The sequence below is a fragment of the Silurus aristotelis genome, assembly GCF_946808225.1.
Source record: "Silurus aristotelis genome assembly, chromosome: 13".
Classification (NCBI taxonomy): domain Eukaryota; kingdom Metazoa; phylum Chordata; class Actinopteri; order Siluriformes; family Siluridae; genus Silurus; species Silurus aristotelis.
Window position 1 is genome coordinate 13,090,289 of NC_139586.1, and position 17,417 is coordinate 13,107,705.

Here is a 17,417-nt window from a genome sequence, read left to right on the forward strand (position 1 = left end):
GCAATGATTTGCAAATCTCATAAACCAATATTTTATTCACAATAAAACATAGAAAACATCAAAGCTTCGAACTAAGAAAATGTACCATTTTAGGGAAAGATATAAGGTTGTTTATAATTTGATAAAAACAACAGGTCTTAATATTTTGGGAGAGAGCCATGTTACCACTGTGTAACATCACATGTTCTGTTGTATAAATCTGGAAATCTTTTGGGAGAGAAATGTTGTTCCATATGTATCTGATTTAGAATTCTAGCTGCTAAACAGATCTGTGTGTCCTTTTTTGTATTTTTAATTTCATGATGTTACAAATGTTTTCAAATAGTAAAAGGTCTAAACTGCAGGCAGGCCAGTTCAACGCCTGGACTCACCTGTACTACAAAGTAATACTATTGTAATAGATGCAGTATGCAACTTAGTCTTGCTCAAATATGCAATATGCAAACTATAAATCTTAATTGACACACATCACTGTCATATTTAATATTATGGTAAAATTTGAAGAAATGACACTTGAACCTACTTCAGCAGACATTGAGAATGTGATGTGGTGTTTGGCGCTCTCTGCTGTTTATCTTCTCTAACTGACTTAGCAATACAGCCAGGATATTTAACAAATCCAAATGCAATTAGTTGGTTATTTGGCAGTGGTGGATAAAGTACACAAAGCATAGACTTTAGTAAAAAGTGTTCCCTTTAAACTTTCACTTGGGTAAAAGTACAAAAGTATGTGCCTTCAAATGTAATTAAATATCCAAGTACCATGATTTATTATGTCTATAATGTCCTATTATAATTCTTTATCACAAGACTTAATCAACTCAGTTTATGTGAAAAAACTCTAATGTTACTCTTAGCACACCAATCTATTAATAGAATGATATTAATGAGTTAAACACTGATCAAAGAAATGGGGCAAATAAGGCCATGGATTCTGTGGCAAGTTAGAGTAAGGAGGTTCTTCCATCATTTATTACTCTCAAAATGTTTTGCTTGATGTTGAACTGATGCTAAACTGTATGGTAATGTTAAGTAGACACCACCAACCAGCAATGGTGGTTCTACATTGAGTGATGCCCTGAGTGAACCACGCCATGACTCAACATCTCTGCCATTGATTAGTTTTATCTTTGAAAAGCTCCTCTCTGCTTGAGCTACTATCACTGGATAAGTAAGAACATATTCTCAGAGCAGTTTACAAATCCATTGTTCCATTGCTCATATTCTTGACATGACAAGAATCAGTCAGAGGGGGCCTATTGTAAAAGTCATGTGCCACAACACAAGTCTGATGACATAAAAATGGCACTGCAAAAGTGAGTGGACAACGCATCTCTCTTTTTATAAATAAAAACTATTGTACAGACAATAATTGTTCTCAAATGCACTGTACTGCATCTACCTGTCTCTGACATGATTTCTTCTTGAATATATTGCTGCCTGACTTTGTCCCCTTTCCATTTTTTCCACATAATTCTGTCTAAAAATAAACAAACCTCTAACTGAATAAATTTTTCACAAATAATATATTCAATAGCCATATTTTCATCTGTAAAAATCATTTAAATGTTAAGCTGTTCTTGGACATTGCAAACAAAAATAAAAGAAATATAAAACATACCACACAAAAACATTTATTCAATACAAACAGGTATTTACTATTCTATATCTTAAAATTCCAAGTGTCAGAATGCTAACATTTTAAAAGCCCACATTGTAACATTTACCATGTTACTGCAGAGTATATGGGAAAGTAATTGTGCCTTTAATCTTTGAAACAATAATGATTTGTATTTTAAGACGTGGCTGAATAACATATATACATGTATATATAACTTTTTACTAAAGTAAAGTAAAGAAGTTTGGGCTCTGACATGTATTTAAGTAAAGTTAAGTAAAAAGTAGTCGTTAATCACATTTTATGTGTGATTATTTTAATCAGGTCATACTGGAGAAACTGAAAATTTTCAGAGAATATATTTGTTTTCAATGTGATTAGTTTACTTAAAAATAGGCATTTCGAGCTTTCCATACATATATGTATTCTCTGTGAGGCGAGTATTAACTTAGATTCCGGTTGTTTTATTTATGACTGTGAAGAAAGATGACAGAGAAGGCAGAGAGCGCCTAATGTCTGTTTTCTTTATTTTACAAAAGCACAGCATTTTGTTGTTATTATGAGTGTATACAAATAAAAATATACGCTTAACAGATTTGAATGATGTATTGCTCTCCTTTGTATGATCAAAAAAGACTAAATTCTTTTGAAGGAAAAATGCCACAAAATGCGACAGTGCGTTTGTCAACCCCAGATGGTTATTTGTGTGCACCATGGTGGATTTTGGTCCAACCCCAGCCTCTCCTTTCTGAGTGTATAAGTGAGGGAACTTCTCTCGGCAGTGGATGCACAATCGAGTCCCGACCAGGTTTATTGACCGTGACATGATATAAAATGAGTGCAAATGAGCGGTTATAAATAAATAAATAAATAAATAAATAAATAAACCAGTAGATTTGTTTTTCATGGACGCCCTGTGCCGACCCTCGGATAGACAAAGTAGTCTATTAGAAGTATTTTAGATGAATTCGAAAAATGTATGGTTTGGGAGATTGTGCATGAGAAGAATCTGTAAGTCCTTAATCAACCAGTTCTTTAAACATCTTATGTCTCTTATTCCTTATGTGTTAATTAAATAGAGTATTGAATTATGGATATTTAAGAAAATTATTACAGGCATGGGCTGTGGAAATAACTGAGATTAATAAAAATGTATCTTTAACTGAAGATTGCCTTTAGTTATAGAATACATGATAGTACTGATGTAAAGCTTATTACAGTGAAATGCGTACTCCATAACTGAATAATATATTGTGAACATGGAACAATCAGGATAGGTGTCTGGACTTATAGCAATATGAATGTAATTGTAACAGTATAAATGTAATCTGATGCGAAACACGTGCAATCAAGATCAGTATCAGTAACAGTATCAGGTTAACAGTATGCAAAGGGTATATGACACGAAACACTTGTGATCAGGCCAGGTATCTGAAGTTAACAGTATGAAGGTTATTTCTCAAAACTGTACATGATCGTTACAGATTAATCAAATAGGCCACACCTGCCCAATATCTGTTACGCTGTTCTGAAATCCCTGGAATTACGTGCTAGCCCATGCTAGCCTATGCTTAAATCCACCACTGCTTACGTTGTTACTGTCCACCACTGTTATTTAGATACTAAATATAAAATGCAAACAATTTCTTCTTTACCTAAGATGCAGCAGATAAGGCTGCTACAATTTTTGCTGTTAGCTTTTATTAGACTTTGTATTAGCTTTAAATCTCTTAAAACAAAAGGCACCCAAAATGGATCAGCTGATTGATGTGACACACCTTTGCTTCATATAATTATAAGCTCTACATCATGCATTTTTTGCTTTTCTACTATACTCAATACAGTTCCTTGATAGAAGCTTAACAATTTTTAATAAGGAACTGCTACAAAACAGCAGCACCATTCCCAGAGAGATTACAGAAATGCACACCATCCTATTGTTGATAACATTTATTCCTATCCAGCACTTAGATAGATAATAAAGATACAATATATGAGAAAAAAAAATCTGTCTGAGTGTGGACCCTGAACCCTTCATTCTGCCAAATCACCAACACAACAAACAGCACAATCATTTACTGCTGTGTGTTTATCACTGGGTAATATTTCACCAGCTATTGCATTTTATTACATTCACAGATTCAATCACTTATCGCAGAGTAAAAAAAAAGTGATATAGATAGAGAGAGATGGACAAAAAGAAAGAAATAGGCAGAAACTGAAAGGCTGACAGACTAAGACAGAATGAGAGATTATAAAAGTGTGTGTGTGTGTGTGTGTGTGTGTGTGTGTGTGTGTGTGTGTGTGTGTGTGTGTGTGTGTGTGTGTGTGTGTGTGTGTGTGTGTGTGTGCGTGCATGAGAGAGAGAGAGAGAGAGAGAGAGAGAGAGACAGACAGACAGACAGACAGACAGACAGACAGACAGACAGACAGACAGACAAACAGACACAACAGAGCAAGATATAATAAAAATAGGCAGACATAGACAGTGATAGATAAAGAAAGCTTAAGATTGGTAGATACAGACAGAGAGACAGGCATATACAGGCAAAAAGACAGTTAGCTACAAACAGATACAGAAAGAGAAAGAATGACAGGTAGATATTTACAGAGATACAGAAGAACAGTCAGAAACAAATGCAAAAGGCAGACAGAGAAAAAAAGAAAAACAGGTAGACAGAGAGAGAGGCCAATGCAGAGAGAGAGAGAGAGAGAGAGAGAGAGAGCGAGAGCGAGAGCAAGAGCGAGAGAGAGAGAGAGAGAGGGGGGGGGGGGGTTCGGGGGGGTGGACGACAGACATAAAGATAGGCAGACAGAATCAAAAAGAGAGGCAAACAGATACAGACCAGAAGGTTCCCCCAATGTAAGCAGACAAACAACTTTATTCAACAAGTAAAATGGAATAATTACAGCACATGTGTAAGGCTATATATACACACAATATAATACCAAATGAAGTGTCTTATTTATAAAAACACAGATGATATTAAGGTATTCAAAGTGTTCCCAAATCACTATTCACAAAATTAGTGTCTGAAACAGAGAGTTAAAGTTAAAATGCAAAATATAATGACAACTAAAAAACTGAACTTATATTGTGATATAGATTGTATGATATTATAAACTAAACATGTGACGATAGAAATGATGGCACAAAAAAAGGAATCTGCTCTTAAAGGAATAATCCTGAAAAAAAAAAAAGATCTTGTGATGTAAATTGTGTATTTGTGTGCTGTTTTAAAAAAATTTATTTGCTGTTTTAACAGTAACTCTGTCAGTGATTTCTTTAATTGCAGGCATGATGGACATGCTTTATTTCATTAAAACCATCTTGTTTTGTAATTGTGTAAATTCAATTGTATCATTGTTCCATGCAGCTCATTTGATTTGATTTGAAAATTCAGAACAAAATTTGTAACTATTCTGAAAAAGCCATTCAGGTCCATCAGCTCCCTCTGCTGGCGATGATTTATATCTATGCACACTTTATATGATCTAAAAAAAAAAGCTAGAATTTTATTATATTCTGACAATATAACTGAATAATTTACATGTGCTATATGTCCAGTACCACAAGATTAGATAAGTATCAAAATCTAACGCTAACAAAAGTGTAATTTTATGAAACATAGGAAATGAAATCATGTCTAGACATCCAGCAATGTGAAATTGTTATTGATAACCTTGTGTGCCCTCTGATAAATAAAATACTCTCTGTTTAGTTTGTGACAAGCAAAATCAGTTAATGTTTCCTTTAGGCAAATTTTCTCACATTATTAACAGCAAAATGTGCCATTCTCAGGAGCATGGTTTCTATGGTATTGGTAAAAAACATTTTAGGAACATGAGTTTAAATGCATTTATGAAAAATGACATTCCTGTGGTTGGCAAATAAGATTTGGTGATGTTTTTGGTTACGGTCTGTGCTCCTTAAATGCTATTGCTAGGCGTGAATGCTAACAACTAATTAGAAATAAGTGTTTTTAATGGTTTTGGTATAAGAGAGAATGTAAAGCTAAAGATTCATCTTATTATACCTGGACATTAGCAAACATTAACAGTGTGTATGTGTATCTGAATAAGACAGCATTATGCAGTGCGTATGAGTGTTTGTATGTGTACACGATGTGCTTGTGCGCATGTTTGTGCATATGTGTGTGTTTGTGTGTGCTCAGAGACATGTGTGGACTGCAGACTTGGTGAGACAGCTGTCCATGTCCAGTGTCATTCCTGCAGAAGGTGTGTGTGCGTAGAGCTGAGCACCAGACTGGACAGCAAGCAGAGGAACTCCAGCTAGAGCTGCCAAACAGGTAGAGATACAGGATTTATCTTTGAACATTGTCCTTGCTGTCACTCAGCCAAACTAAATAATCAAATTCGAACAAAATCCAAACACATACAGTAGAAACTAATGAGAGACAGAAATGTTAGCTGTAATGGTACAGATATTAACATCCTGGATGTTAACATCCCATTATTATCCCCTAAAGAACTCTGAAAGAACCAATGTATCATGGTGTACAAAGTCTCCATGCTAAACTACTGTCAGGTTCATGGGCTAAGTAGAAAATTATTAATAATTTGGAGTTTGTGTGATTTTGGAGGGTTCTGTTAGATTTTTTGAATGTTTCATTTGGGTTAAAAAAAATTATATATATATAATTTAGATTTCAGAAACTATTTCTTTAGTTACCCAACTATCACAATTACCATAAAGGACCCATATTCTTTTTCATGAGTCTATACAATATTTCACACTTAAGCTAGGTTCGGTTGATTTTAGTTTGACTTTCAGCTTTACTTAAAAGAGACTCACAGGATGGTACAGGGAGGATGACCGAGGTAAAGTTTGGCAGTGCCACTTGTTCCAGGTGTAGGTTCCGTGACAGAACCGGGTCAACAGGGGGACTGAAACTGAGCACTTCTGGGTTTGAGCCTGTAAAAGATCAATGAGAAAAAACAGAAATCCATCAATTTTCTATATATTCATTTCCACTAGGCACTCAGAAGAGAAATCAAGATTTTGCAGGCTTTAACATATGGGTTACATTTCTAGGAGTTGGTCTTAAAACAATAATTTTATCAATTTGACCATTTTAAACTTGCTCCAGATGTGCACTGGCAGCTGCTACCTGTGGCTGACTCTCCGAGTAGCATCTCCTGCAGTAGGTTGTCCATGCTGGCTTCTCCCAACAGGCGGGCAAGCTGGAGCTGTTCTACCATGTGCCAGGCAGTGCTTTGCAGTGGTGGCAGCAGCAGCAGCAGTTCTCCAAACCGTCCACGCTGCTCACACGTTGCTTCGTCCAACAACACATGGGCCTGAAAACGCAGCCTGCGCACCATCTGAGCACACTCCAGCCCAGGGCAGTCTGAAAGAAAAAAAAAAGAAAAATGTTTTATAGGAGCAATGATGCAGAAGGTCAGACTTCTTTTTTATGCAAGATTTGTGCATATAAAAAAGATATTGACAGCATGCAGTTTTCCCTCAGCTCTTAGACACAAAGAAGAAGAAACTTGTTATAAAACTTAATGGTAAGATAGTTCCAGAACTCCAGTGAAAATATGGTTCATCTAGGGTGTTGCAGTATTAGACAAAGTGAATTTCCTTTTATGTATTCTTTGCACAGTACTGTATAATCAGAGTATACAGACGGTTTTTCTGGTCGGCGCTATCTTGGGTTATGTGTTTTGTCTTGTGTTGTCTGTCTGCACTGTTTGCACTAGGTTGCACTCGATGCAGTTTATGTAGCTCTATGTTGTTTAGTGTAGCACCAGGGTTCTGGAGGAACGTTGTTTCGTTTTACTGTGTACCACTGTGTATAGTAGAAATGACAATAAAAGTAACTTGACTTGACTTGTAACATTTGTATTTTTACATTTTCACATTTTGTTATTCTGCATTACACCATGGTGCTTTGCAAGAATATGATGCTTGATGAACAAAGCATCATATGATCATAATGATTTTATAGATAAGATATAACAGCGAGTTCCTATTTTTTTATGTACTGTACATTTTCTTACCAGAATCATCATCTTCTATCTCCCTCTCGCTGTAACTCTATAACCTATTACTGTAGCAAGAAGCCAGAAAACAAAACCCTAATGTTCCCAGTAAAACGTTATAAAGCACCATAACTATTACAAACCTGAGATGCCACCCAAAAAAAAATTCCTCCTAAGTTTTCTAACAAAACCCCCACTGTACTAATGATTATATATATTTCACTATGTCAAGCCATGCATTTTTTGATTCAGTTCTTTATTAGTTATAGGTTTTGTGTATTTGCTATCCAACTTATAGTGCACTTGCTGTTACTGTAGCAAAAAAAATAAATTTGATCGAGCAATTAAATTTATTTCTGATGTTCATATTACAGCCAGAAAAATTCAGTCTTGCTCAGGTACAACTTTGAGTAAAGAAACCAGATCAATGTTTACAAACAAGTTTCTATCAGACAAAACATTGTGTCTCTATTGTGAATCAGACTTTCTACACATTTAATGCCAATCCAGGTTGCTCCTGCTAAGTGGTCCAATATCTTTTTCAACTGCCCTTAATTTTTCATCCAATTTAAATCTGCCAAACCTCAAACAACAAACAACAAAAAAAAAAGATAAAAAGATACAAATATTATTAAAATATATTAAGTGGAATTATAACCACATTATAATAATTTAATGACTGATATTCAGACTTATCTTTTGACCTTAAATTCCATAAATATGTTTTGAGTATTTTTAAGACTAAAACCCTGGAAAACCTGACCATGATGGGATTTTTTGTGTATTGAAATGTAGTGAAATGTTTTTGGGTATGCATTTCCCTCAGACAGAACCTGACAGTCCTCAGTTATTTTGGCTCAGATATTATAATCAGTCCCTCCATCCAGCTGGTAATAAATTCCAGAAGTTTCCAAAGTTATTAATAGTTTTCCTATGAAACCATAATGTGAAAATCAGAGCGAGACAGTTTTGGAAAAGGATTGTGGTGAGGTGAGATACTGTGTGAACGTTTGTGAGACTGACCCGGGGCGAAAAAGACGATGGCCCTGAGACAGGCAAACTCCGTGTCAGTTATGTCCAGGTCTCTCAGAGGCCTGACCAGCTCTTCCAAGACACGTGCTGCCACTTTGGACATCTCCAGCTCTGGACCATTCACAGGGATGATGAAGTCATTTCCTGATAGAAGAGATCATGAGTGATGTCAGTCCTCACATGAAAACACCTTTAAGGTAAAATCCACAGCTGTGCATTACCTAGCAGGATGACATCATTATAAGGAAGCGATCGACGAGCCAAACCCAGGATGAGGTGCTCAGCTGAGTGAGCTCGCAACAAGCTAACCTGCACATAAACACAACACAGATGGTGTACTTTATTTACATTTACATATTAAAGACAAAACACGAAAAATAATGTAAAAATAATTAGTGACAGGATGGTGTTATGAAGTGGCAATACTGTTACCACTTCAAAATGTATTATTTTCCTATAAAACCCGGTTACAAAGTGTTTTATTCCTCCTACACCACATCAATTACAGACATTTTGCTAATATGTTGCCTTTACAAATGTACAGGTTTTATCAATCATCTGGTAAAAATGACACAAACATGCCCTACCCTGTCGTCCACCGGCAGCTCGCAGAACTCTGGGATGCGTTTTGCCCATTCCACCAGGAGAAGGAGCTGCTGCTTAATGGATTCGCAAACATCTGCTGGGCGAGCGATTTTCTTTGCAATTACTTCCTTCATGGGTGGAGTCAGAACAGAGAACTGCATAAAGAACCAAAACAGTAAGCTTAACGTAGCTGAAGAGCAGTACAGTGCTTTAGACAGACAATATTAAAAGATTAATTTCCACATATAAAGTTAAATAAGTTAATTCCAGTGGTTTTAAGATTAAGCTGCAGAACCTTGGTGGAAAAATATCCCACACCTCATAATTCAATCATCCAATTAGCTCATTTGTGTCATCATGTGGAAGCCTGATTGTTATTATACCCATAAACCCACTGGTTTTGAGCTTGTGATCAAGTAGTGTGCTCAGGCAGTTCTGCTGATCACTGAGGGGACTAAAACTGCATCACTGATCTTCTTTACTTTAAGGATTGCCTTAATGGTGCCCTTGCTCCGACCTTTTACAGAATATTCTAGTCTTTGCCTAAATAACTTTAACATTCTCGTCAATGATTAGATTTTTTGTGCTTATGATGCCTACCTGATGTGTGCTCTCTTCTGCCTTCAGTAGGATGCTGATAGTCAAAGTCCTGACTCCCTGAGCTTCTCGACGGCAGCTGATCCTGTCTCGTTCATTCTGTACAGCTAAGGCAAAAACAAAACAAAACAAAACATATTATTCAGTGTTTACATTTTTTTTTCACTTGTTTACCCAGGTACATCAAAACACTGCTTTACTTAACCCCAAAATAATCACAATTATGCCATAAAAGAAAGTCTTACCACTTTATAGACCCTATTTTCATTTGCAGCAGCACAGCATCCCTGCTTCATAGTAAAGTCTTATTTTTTGGAGATTTTTTTGGTGGTAACTTTTTTTGCCCCACACGTCCTATATAAACATTATTACTGGAGGAGGAGTGGACCAGACATTTAAAATGGTAAAGTATAAATTTAGATAATGCTTTGATTTACAGATGTTTCTGTTGCAATTGGTAAAAGCTTAAAGTGGATCAAAGAGTTGGTTAAGTCCATACGTCTGAAACATCTCAGCCAAAAAATAATAAACATCTAAATTTTCTGATACTTAGATGTTTCTAGTTTTGTGCAGTTTTTGAGACACAGTCTGGCTAGCTGTTGTAATAATTATAATAATATTATCCTCAAAACACAGTTGAAGTTACTTTAAATGTTAGACTTTACTGTGTCTCAACTGCATATTATGAAGTTATTCTAAAAACCTCACTAGATAGTAGCCTATATAGAGCAAGGTGTCTTTTTTCTTTTTTTTTGTAATCTAGACTAAAATCTATGTTCACTAGCTGCTGATTGGCTTTAATCAGCATCTCATTTGTAATGAAATAATTGTAATGCATCGCCTCTCATGGATTATTCATTATTATACAACACACTAGTTTGGTTTATGACCCACTTTATATGCTTGTAAAGTTTGGCTTATGATCAAATGTACATTCTGTCTGAATGAAAAAAAAAATTATAGAAAAGATAAATTAATCATAATCAATCATAATGCTGTGGATTATAGTTATACTAAATAAATACCAAATGTCTTTTTCATGTACCAAGCCATGTCTGTTTTTTTTTTTTTTTTTAAATAATTCCTAGCAAATATTTGACTATACACCAGTGTGTTAATTATTGACATTAAGGAAAAGCCATTCATGGCACTCCTTCTTGCCATGATTAGTTTATCCCTCTCATTTATCAGTAACTACAAAAGGAGATAAGACTTGGTTTAGATTCTCCTACCTTAGATCACAGCCATGTTGGAAAAAAGTCATTCATGTGCCTTTTGTACATTTCATTAAAATAATATATTATAACATACATCTACAATTACATTCACACAAAGAGGCCGTCCTCTTTTTCAGTCATTTATCATGAAACTTCCAGTCCAAGAAGTCATCAATTAATAAATTATAGATTGAAGTATCATCAAATAAGTAAGCCTTTATCAAAAATGTGTTGATATTTTAAAGTAGAAATAAACCAATAGATATTAATTTGATGTTACCTGTTACATGTTTATGATTGTAATTAAATGCTATATTAATCATTATTCATGAATTGTTCATTAAGTACACAGTCTAGTGTATAGTGGAGAATATTGTTCATGGATTTATTATAAACTTGAAAATATTTACAGTACTATTATTCATTTGCAACATTTTGGCAAATGCCATATTATTTGAAATCTGTTAGGTACTGCACTAAAATCATTACGTGTTTTAAATAGAACAATGAAGATAAAAATTGATTATAAAAATTGAACTGTATATTGTCAGATCTTTATTTGGGAGCACTTTTAAAATAAACCTACATAATTCACACAATGATACACAATCTCTAAACATTTAATCTTTTGAAAATGAAAACAAAAATAATAATGAACTAATAAATTCACTGTTTATACATATATACTTAAAACACTTTTTTATTTTTTTGGTAACTAATAATAATGAAGAAACATTTGTAAAACTCAAAACTAATGCTATAATTAAGACTTATTTCCTTGCCTTCTTTGTCAAACACAAACTTTCGCACTCAATCATATAATTGGCATCTTACCTTCTTTCCTCATGCCTGCTCTGAAGCATTTCCGTAGTCTGCAGTATCGACATTGATTCCTCTTGTCCTTGTCCACAACACACTGCCTGCTAAACCTACACACACACACACACACACACACACACACACACACACACACACACACGCTCTTAACTAAATAAAAAAAAAGTCTAAAATCTTACCATTCCACCACTACAAAAATTTCTAGAGACTATGGCTAAAATGCTCTATAAATTGTCCATTCTGATTAGTCAGAAGTTGTTAATTTTCCACTCCAGCAGCTCTGACAGTAGCACAGCTTCAAATCTCAAGTGTATAGTCATGAGTCTGGAAAGAGTCTCTAGTATCATTGCTGTGTCACAATCAGAGGTAAAGCTGTAACTAAGTTTTCCAGAGTTTAGGCTTTTTGGTTTCTTGGTTCTGCAAAAAGCTACGTTTTTTTTGCAAGTTGCTGTTGTACAGTACTGTATATGAGGAAATTGCTTATCCACTCTTTAGGACTTGCAGTTATTGATTATTTTCTTATAGCTGCATGATACTATTTGTTTCTGGATTCTTGTGTACAGAGCAAAGATGTTTTACTATTTTATTGTATGGTGCCCTTGCTCTCACCTGCATGTATAAGCGTGGTTCTTGCGCACACTCCGCCTAAAGAAGCCTTTGCAGCCATCGCAGCTGGATGCCCCATAGTGTTTCCCGGTGGCTTTATCTGCACAAATGGAGCACAGCATGGCAGCAGCTTGGGGCATCCCAGCTGTGGCTACATGGGACGACTCGGACCTGAATGGCTCTGTGACATTAAACAAGTTTAAAGATATTAAGATCCATAATGAGAAAAGAAAAGAGACATGGCTTAATCTAAACTCAATAAATTTCAAGGTCAGTTGTTGAATTTCTGTACTGAGAAACCTGCATGTTTTTGCCTCCACAAGTTTTCAAATGTCTTTGTAAATGGAAATCTAAAGCTTTATAATATAAACTAAATTTTCAGATGAATTCTTTTCATTCAAGATAAAAACAATTCCAGAGGAGTTACGAGGCTCTGACTGTGTATGGATATGAAAAAACCTTAGTGGTAGACAGTAAGGAAGTACTTTTTTGTTTCTGTACATCTTCCAAGTATCTCGTACTTACATTTTGGGAAACATTTATTTCATTATACTTTTTTTTACTAAAGTACTTACCATTACTCAAATACAAATGTAAAAGGAATACAGCCCCAATTCCAAAAAAGGTGGGACACTGTGCAAAATGCAAATAAAAATAGATTGCAATTATTTCACAATAAAACATATCAAATATCAGTGTTGTGCTAGTTACTAGAAATAGTAACTAGTTACAGTTACTAGTTAATTCATTTAAAACGTAACTGAATATATCACAAGGATTTCTGAAATAAATAACAAAACAAGCTGAATTATATATTCAGAATCAAAAACTAAAGTTGCTTCTGCATCATAAAAGCTGTTGTGTTGAGCTCTGAAAAATGTTCCTTTTACAGTTAAAGTATAAAAACTTTCAACAATGTACAACATAACACCGGGTTAGCTTCTAGCTTCGTCAAGGCATGGAGTTTCTGGAGGAGCTTCGACAGATTGGAGTTGCTGTTTATCGCAGTAGATATGACCTTCGAACCAGAAAGACACAGCTTACATTTGACTGATTGAGTTTTTGTCTTTATGCTCAACTAAAGAGAAATAATAACCATATTTCCACTTTGAGAAACTCGCCTTGACTCGCCATTACTGCAAAGATCACACAATATAAAAATATTTACTTTTTTTTACAGACTTTTGTTCCAACTTTTTATTAAACGTATTGCAGCTATCAAAATTACCTTATTTGTTTCTCAGTTTAAACATTTGATATGAATTCTATGTTCTATTGTGAAAAAAATATGGTTCTCCAACTTGCATGTAAATTCCAAGTGTATAGAGTTACTTTAGTTTCACATATAAACAACTAAATGTTTTTTTGTGCTATATTTCAAAGACATTTGGTTTAGCTAATAGCATCTTGCATCTAGTTTAGCTAAGAGCATCTGTTTAATCATTCATTCATATAAACTTCAGACTGAATCTGAAGTCAGGAATCCTAGGAACAATGGGAACAAGATAAAGAAATATCCTATAATGCACACCAGTGTCACTAGACTGCCTAATGGCACATTTTTAAAAGGTGCAGGGAACTTTATCCAATCAGAAACCTTAAGCTCAGGATCAAACCAGGACTCTGGAGCTTCATTCACTGTTTTCAATAAGTGGATCTATATTAGGACCACTTAGTCTGAAGTTGGAATACATTCTGGATGAGATACCAGTGTCTCACAGGACACCACACACATTCACACAAAGGAGTAGTTTAGAGTTACCAAGTCACCTCCTGCCATGGCGAATTGGGTGGAGGGAAAACACATCAGGACCCAGAAACAGTGGGAACATGAAAAACTTCGAGACAGTAACTCAAGCGCAGGTTTAAAATCAGAAACCCTGGAGTTTTGTTTATTATCACTCGATCACCTCATCTAAGAGCAAAATAAAATTATTCCAAGCTTGTGCCTAAAGCTATGGTAAAGCCATGAAGCACATACCAGGAACCAGTAAAGGAAACAGTACCTCTTGGACATAGATACACTATTATTGTTTTGCTGATAAAATATATATATATATATATATATATATATATATATATATATATATATATATATATTTTTTTTTTTCTTTGGTGTGTACTATGGTGTGTAGTTGAGTTTGCGGTTTGTTGTGTACAGTAGTTTGTTTTGTAGTGTGGTGTACAATATAGTGTGTAGTGTATAGTGATGTGTATTGTGGTGTGTACTATAGTATGTAGTTGAGTGTGCTGTTTTGGTGTGTTGTATGGTGCGTAGTATGGTGTGTAGTTTGGTGTTTAGTTTAGTTTGGTGTGTGATGTGATGAATACTATAGTGTGTACTCCAGTGTGCAGTTTAATGTGTAGTAAAGTGATTGTTATGGTGTGCAGTTTGGTGTGTAGCCTAGTGTAGTTTAGTGTGTTTATAGTTGCTATAAACACACTTAAAACACCTGTGTGTTGCTATATACACTTGTTTTGTAGATGTTCCACAACAACAAATATTATTGTACCTATAAATGGACAAAAACAAACGTGTGATAATTTGAAGTGAGTAAGTGGTATAAGAGGAATAAAAGAATTTAGTTATGAAGAAAATTATAAACCTTATTATGCTTATAATTCCATTCCATCAGGAAAATATTCCTATATATTGGATCAATCAAACCAGTGTTTCACTCTTTTTGATTTTTGATCACTTTAACCCACAACAAAGTGTGTTTGTGGTCATGTTACACAAACCTGTGTCCACTGGGAGAACTCTTAGGCTGTCAAATTCCAGCATGGTGTAGCTCGGGTCCAGGGCCACCGTGTAATCCGTGGTGCCCAAGTCCAGTTCTCCTTCAGAGATCTTCATAGTACTGTAATTCCAAGTCAGACTGGATGGATGACTTCAAATTCTTTACTTCTTTACACAGGAGATTAAAGCTCAAAGCAGAAAAGCCATCAATCATTCAGTAGGCGTTGACTTTCACCAGCATGGCCTACTTCTTCACTCTTTGGAGATTGGCTTTCAGTGTTCTATGACTTCTTATGAAACTGCTCCTTCCACAGTCATGTAAGGAAAGAAGAAGCAGAGATTGCATTTGCTCTTGTCACTGAGTTTGCTCTTATCAGATGACAGGGAATCATAAAGGGGAGGGCATTCAAAAGTAAACATGACTCGCTCAGGAAAACTGTCACATGGCCAGCCATGTTTCACCACATAAAAATAAATTAAATATGTTCAATAGTTACATGTACACAATTCTTGTTAACACATTGTAAGTTTTGATGGTTTTGGAGTCACAACTACAAACCACAAGTTTTTTGACATTTGTAAAGGTGCAGTTCCTCTTATTGCCTTTAGAGGCACTGTTAGCCAGATTACACACCAATTACCCCAGGATTGCCAGTTCTGATATTTTCCTGCAGAGCGGGATCCTTTATAAATGCTCCAACAGACCATTTTAGTAATTATTTTTGAAAATGATAGGAGTGTTATACATTTTTATGTGCACAAATAAAAGGAGTTTTATAAAAAGATTTCCACAAATAAAATAATGGTATGAAAATTACAACAACATTTAATGTATTTCCTTGTAAAACAATTCTATGAAACAACGAAACCTGGGTATGGTGACCAGGCAACCTTTTTTTTTTTTTTTTTTTTTCTTTTTTTTTCTTTCTAGGAAGCAGCAGGGGCTTTCCAATCACCTTTGCCCTGTGTTTGCTATTAGCAATATTGATTCTTGGTAAAAAAAAACAAAAAAACAAAAAAAAAACATGATGTACCTTTTCTTGATTACACAACACAAATGTTTATACACTACAGTTCTCAATATAGCATTTCTCTGATATTTACATACATAAATACATAAAAATAAAGTTATATTTCTTTATATTTTATTACTAAAATTGTTGTTTTAAGGTTTATAAAAAAGTGATTCATAAATTTGAAACCACATGATTTTTCTAAATGATAACAAATTGCATGTCAGGCCACATGTGAGCCATTTTAGAGGGAATATCCATCATGCTTTGGTGTAATAGAGTGGTCTGAGTGAGTGAGAGAGAGAGAGTGGCAACTCCTTTTGTGAATGTCACATCGGGCCTTGGGTCAGGACCCCACACTTTAACATCCTCACCCACCCACTTTACTCCACCCCCTTTACTCAAATCCTTGGTGCATGGGTTACACTTTCAATGATTGATGGTTCATAAAAATCTGTCCGTCACAGCTCATAGCTTAGCGTGTGCCAGAGTCTCCCATCAAATTACTGTGTACCTGCTCACACACACACACACACACACACACACACACACACACACACACACACACACACACACACACACACACACACACACACACATTTTATTACAAATGTAAAGAAAATAAATATTAAAGAGTCAAATTTAAAACCTTCAACCCAACACAGATTTATTCGCAACATCATCTCTTTACTCAGATATAAAAAAAAAACCCTAAATAAACTACACCGAAAAATAATTTTTATTCACAAAACATTTGTTTGCACCAAGTATCAGATCAAGCACCGGAACAACAGAACAAACATCCGGCAATTAAACCCGTCCGTGGAAACATAGCAAAAGTTCTGTTTGGTGTTTTTACTATTTACCTAATTTAAAACAACATAATTACGGTAAAACATTAAAAAAATATTTTGGCTTCATGTTCTATGTTGAATATAGTTTCACTAATAATAAACATACGTTTTCATAAAGCATTAATGTTTGTCCCTGCCAATATTGATTAAAGTATTAAAAACTTTAAAAGCTAGTTTTTATACATGGCCACTAGGGGGAGACATAATACAGCATATACACTGTTTCTTTCACCCTTTTCTAACTTTTCCCGAGTACAACACACTATATCAAAGGACGTGTCCTGAAGCAGACACAATAAAACGTGTAAATCG

General features: G+C 35.0%; 1 protein-coding gene across 1 annotated transcript; it reads right to left on the reverse strand.

Moving 5' to 3' along the window:
• Positions 1-3,553: 3,553 nt before the first annotated feature.
• On the reverse strand, positions 3,554-15,597 carry hnf4b (hepatic nuclear factor 4, beta). The gene is made up of 10 exons (XM_083557735.1): positions 15,241-15,597; positions 12,502-12,679; positions 11,890-11,984; positions 9,842-9,945; positions 9,244-9,396; positions 8,878-8,965; positions 8,648-8,800; positions 6,751-6,987; positions 6,435-6,554; positions 3,554-5,917 (listed from the first exon to the last, which is right to left on the reverse strand). The coding sequence occupies exons 1-10, from the start codon at positions 15,353-15,355 to the stop codon at positions 5,790-5,792; spliced, it is 1,371 nt and encodes a 456-aa protein (XP_083413861.1). The 5' UTR covers positions 15,356-15,597; the 3' UTR covers positions 3,554-5,789.
• Positions 15,598-17,417: the final 1,820 nt, after the last annotated feature.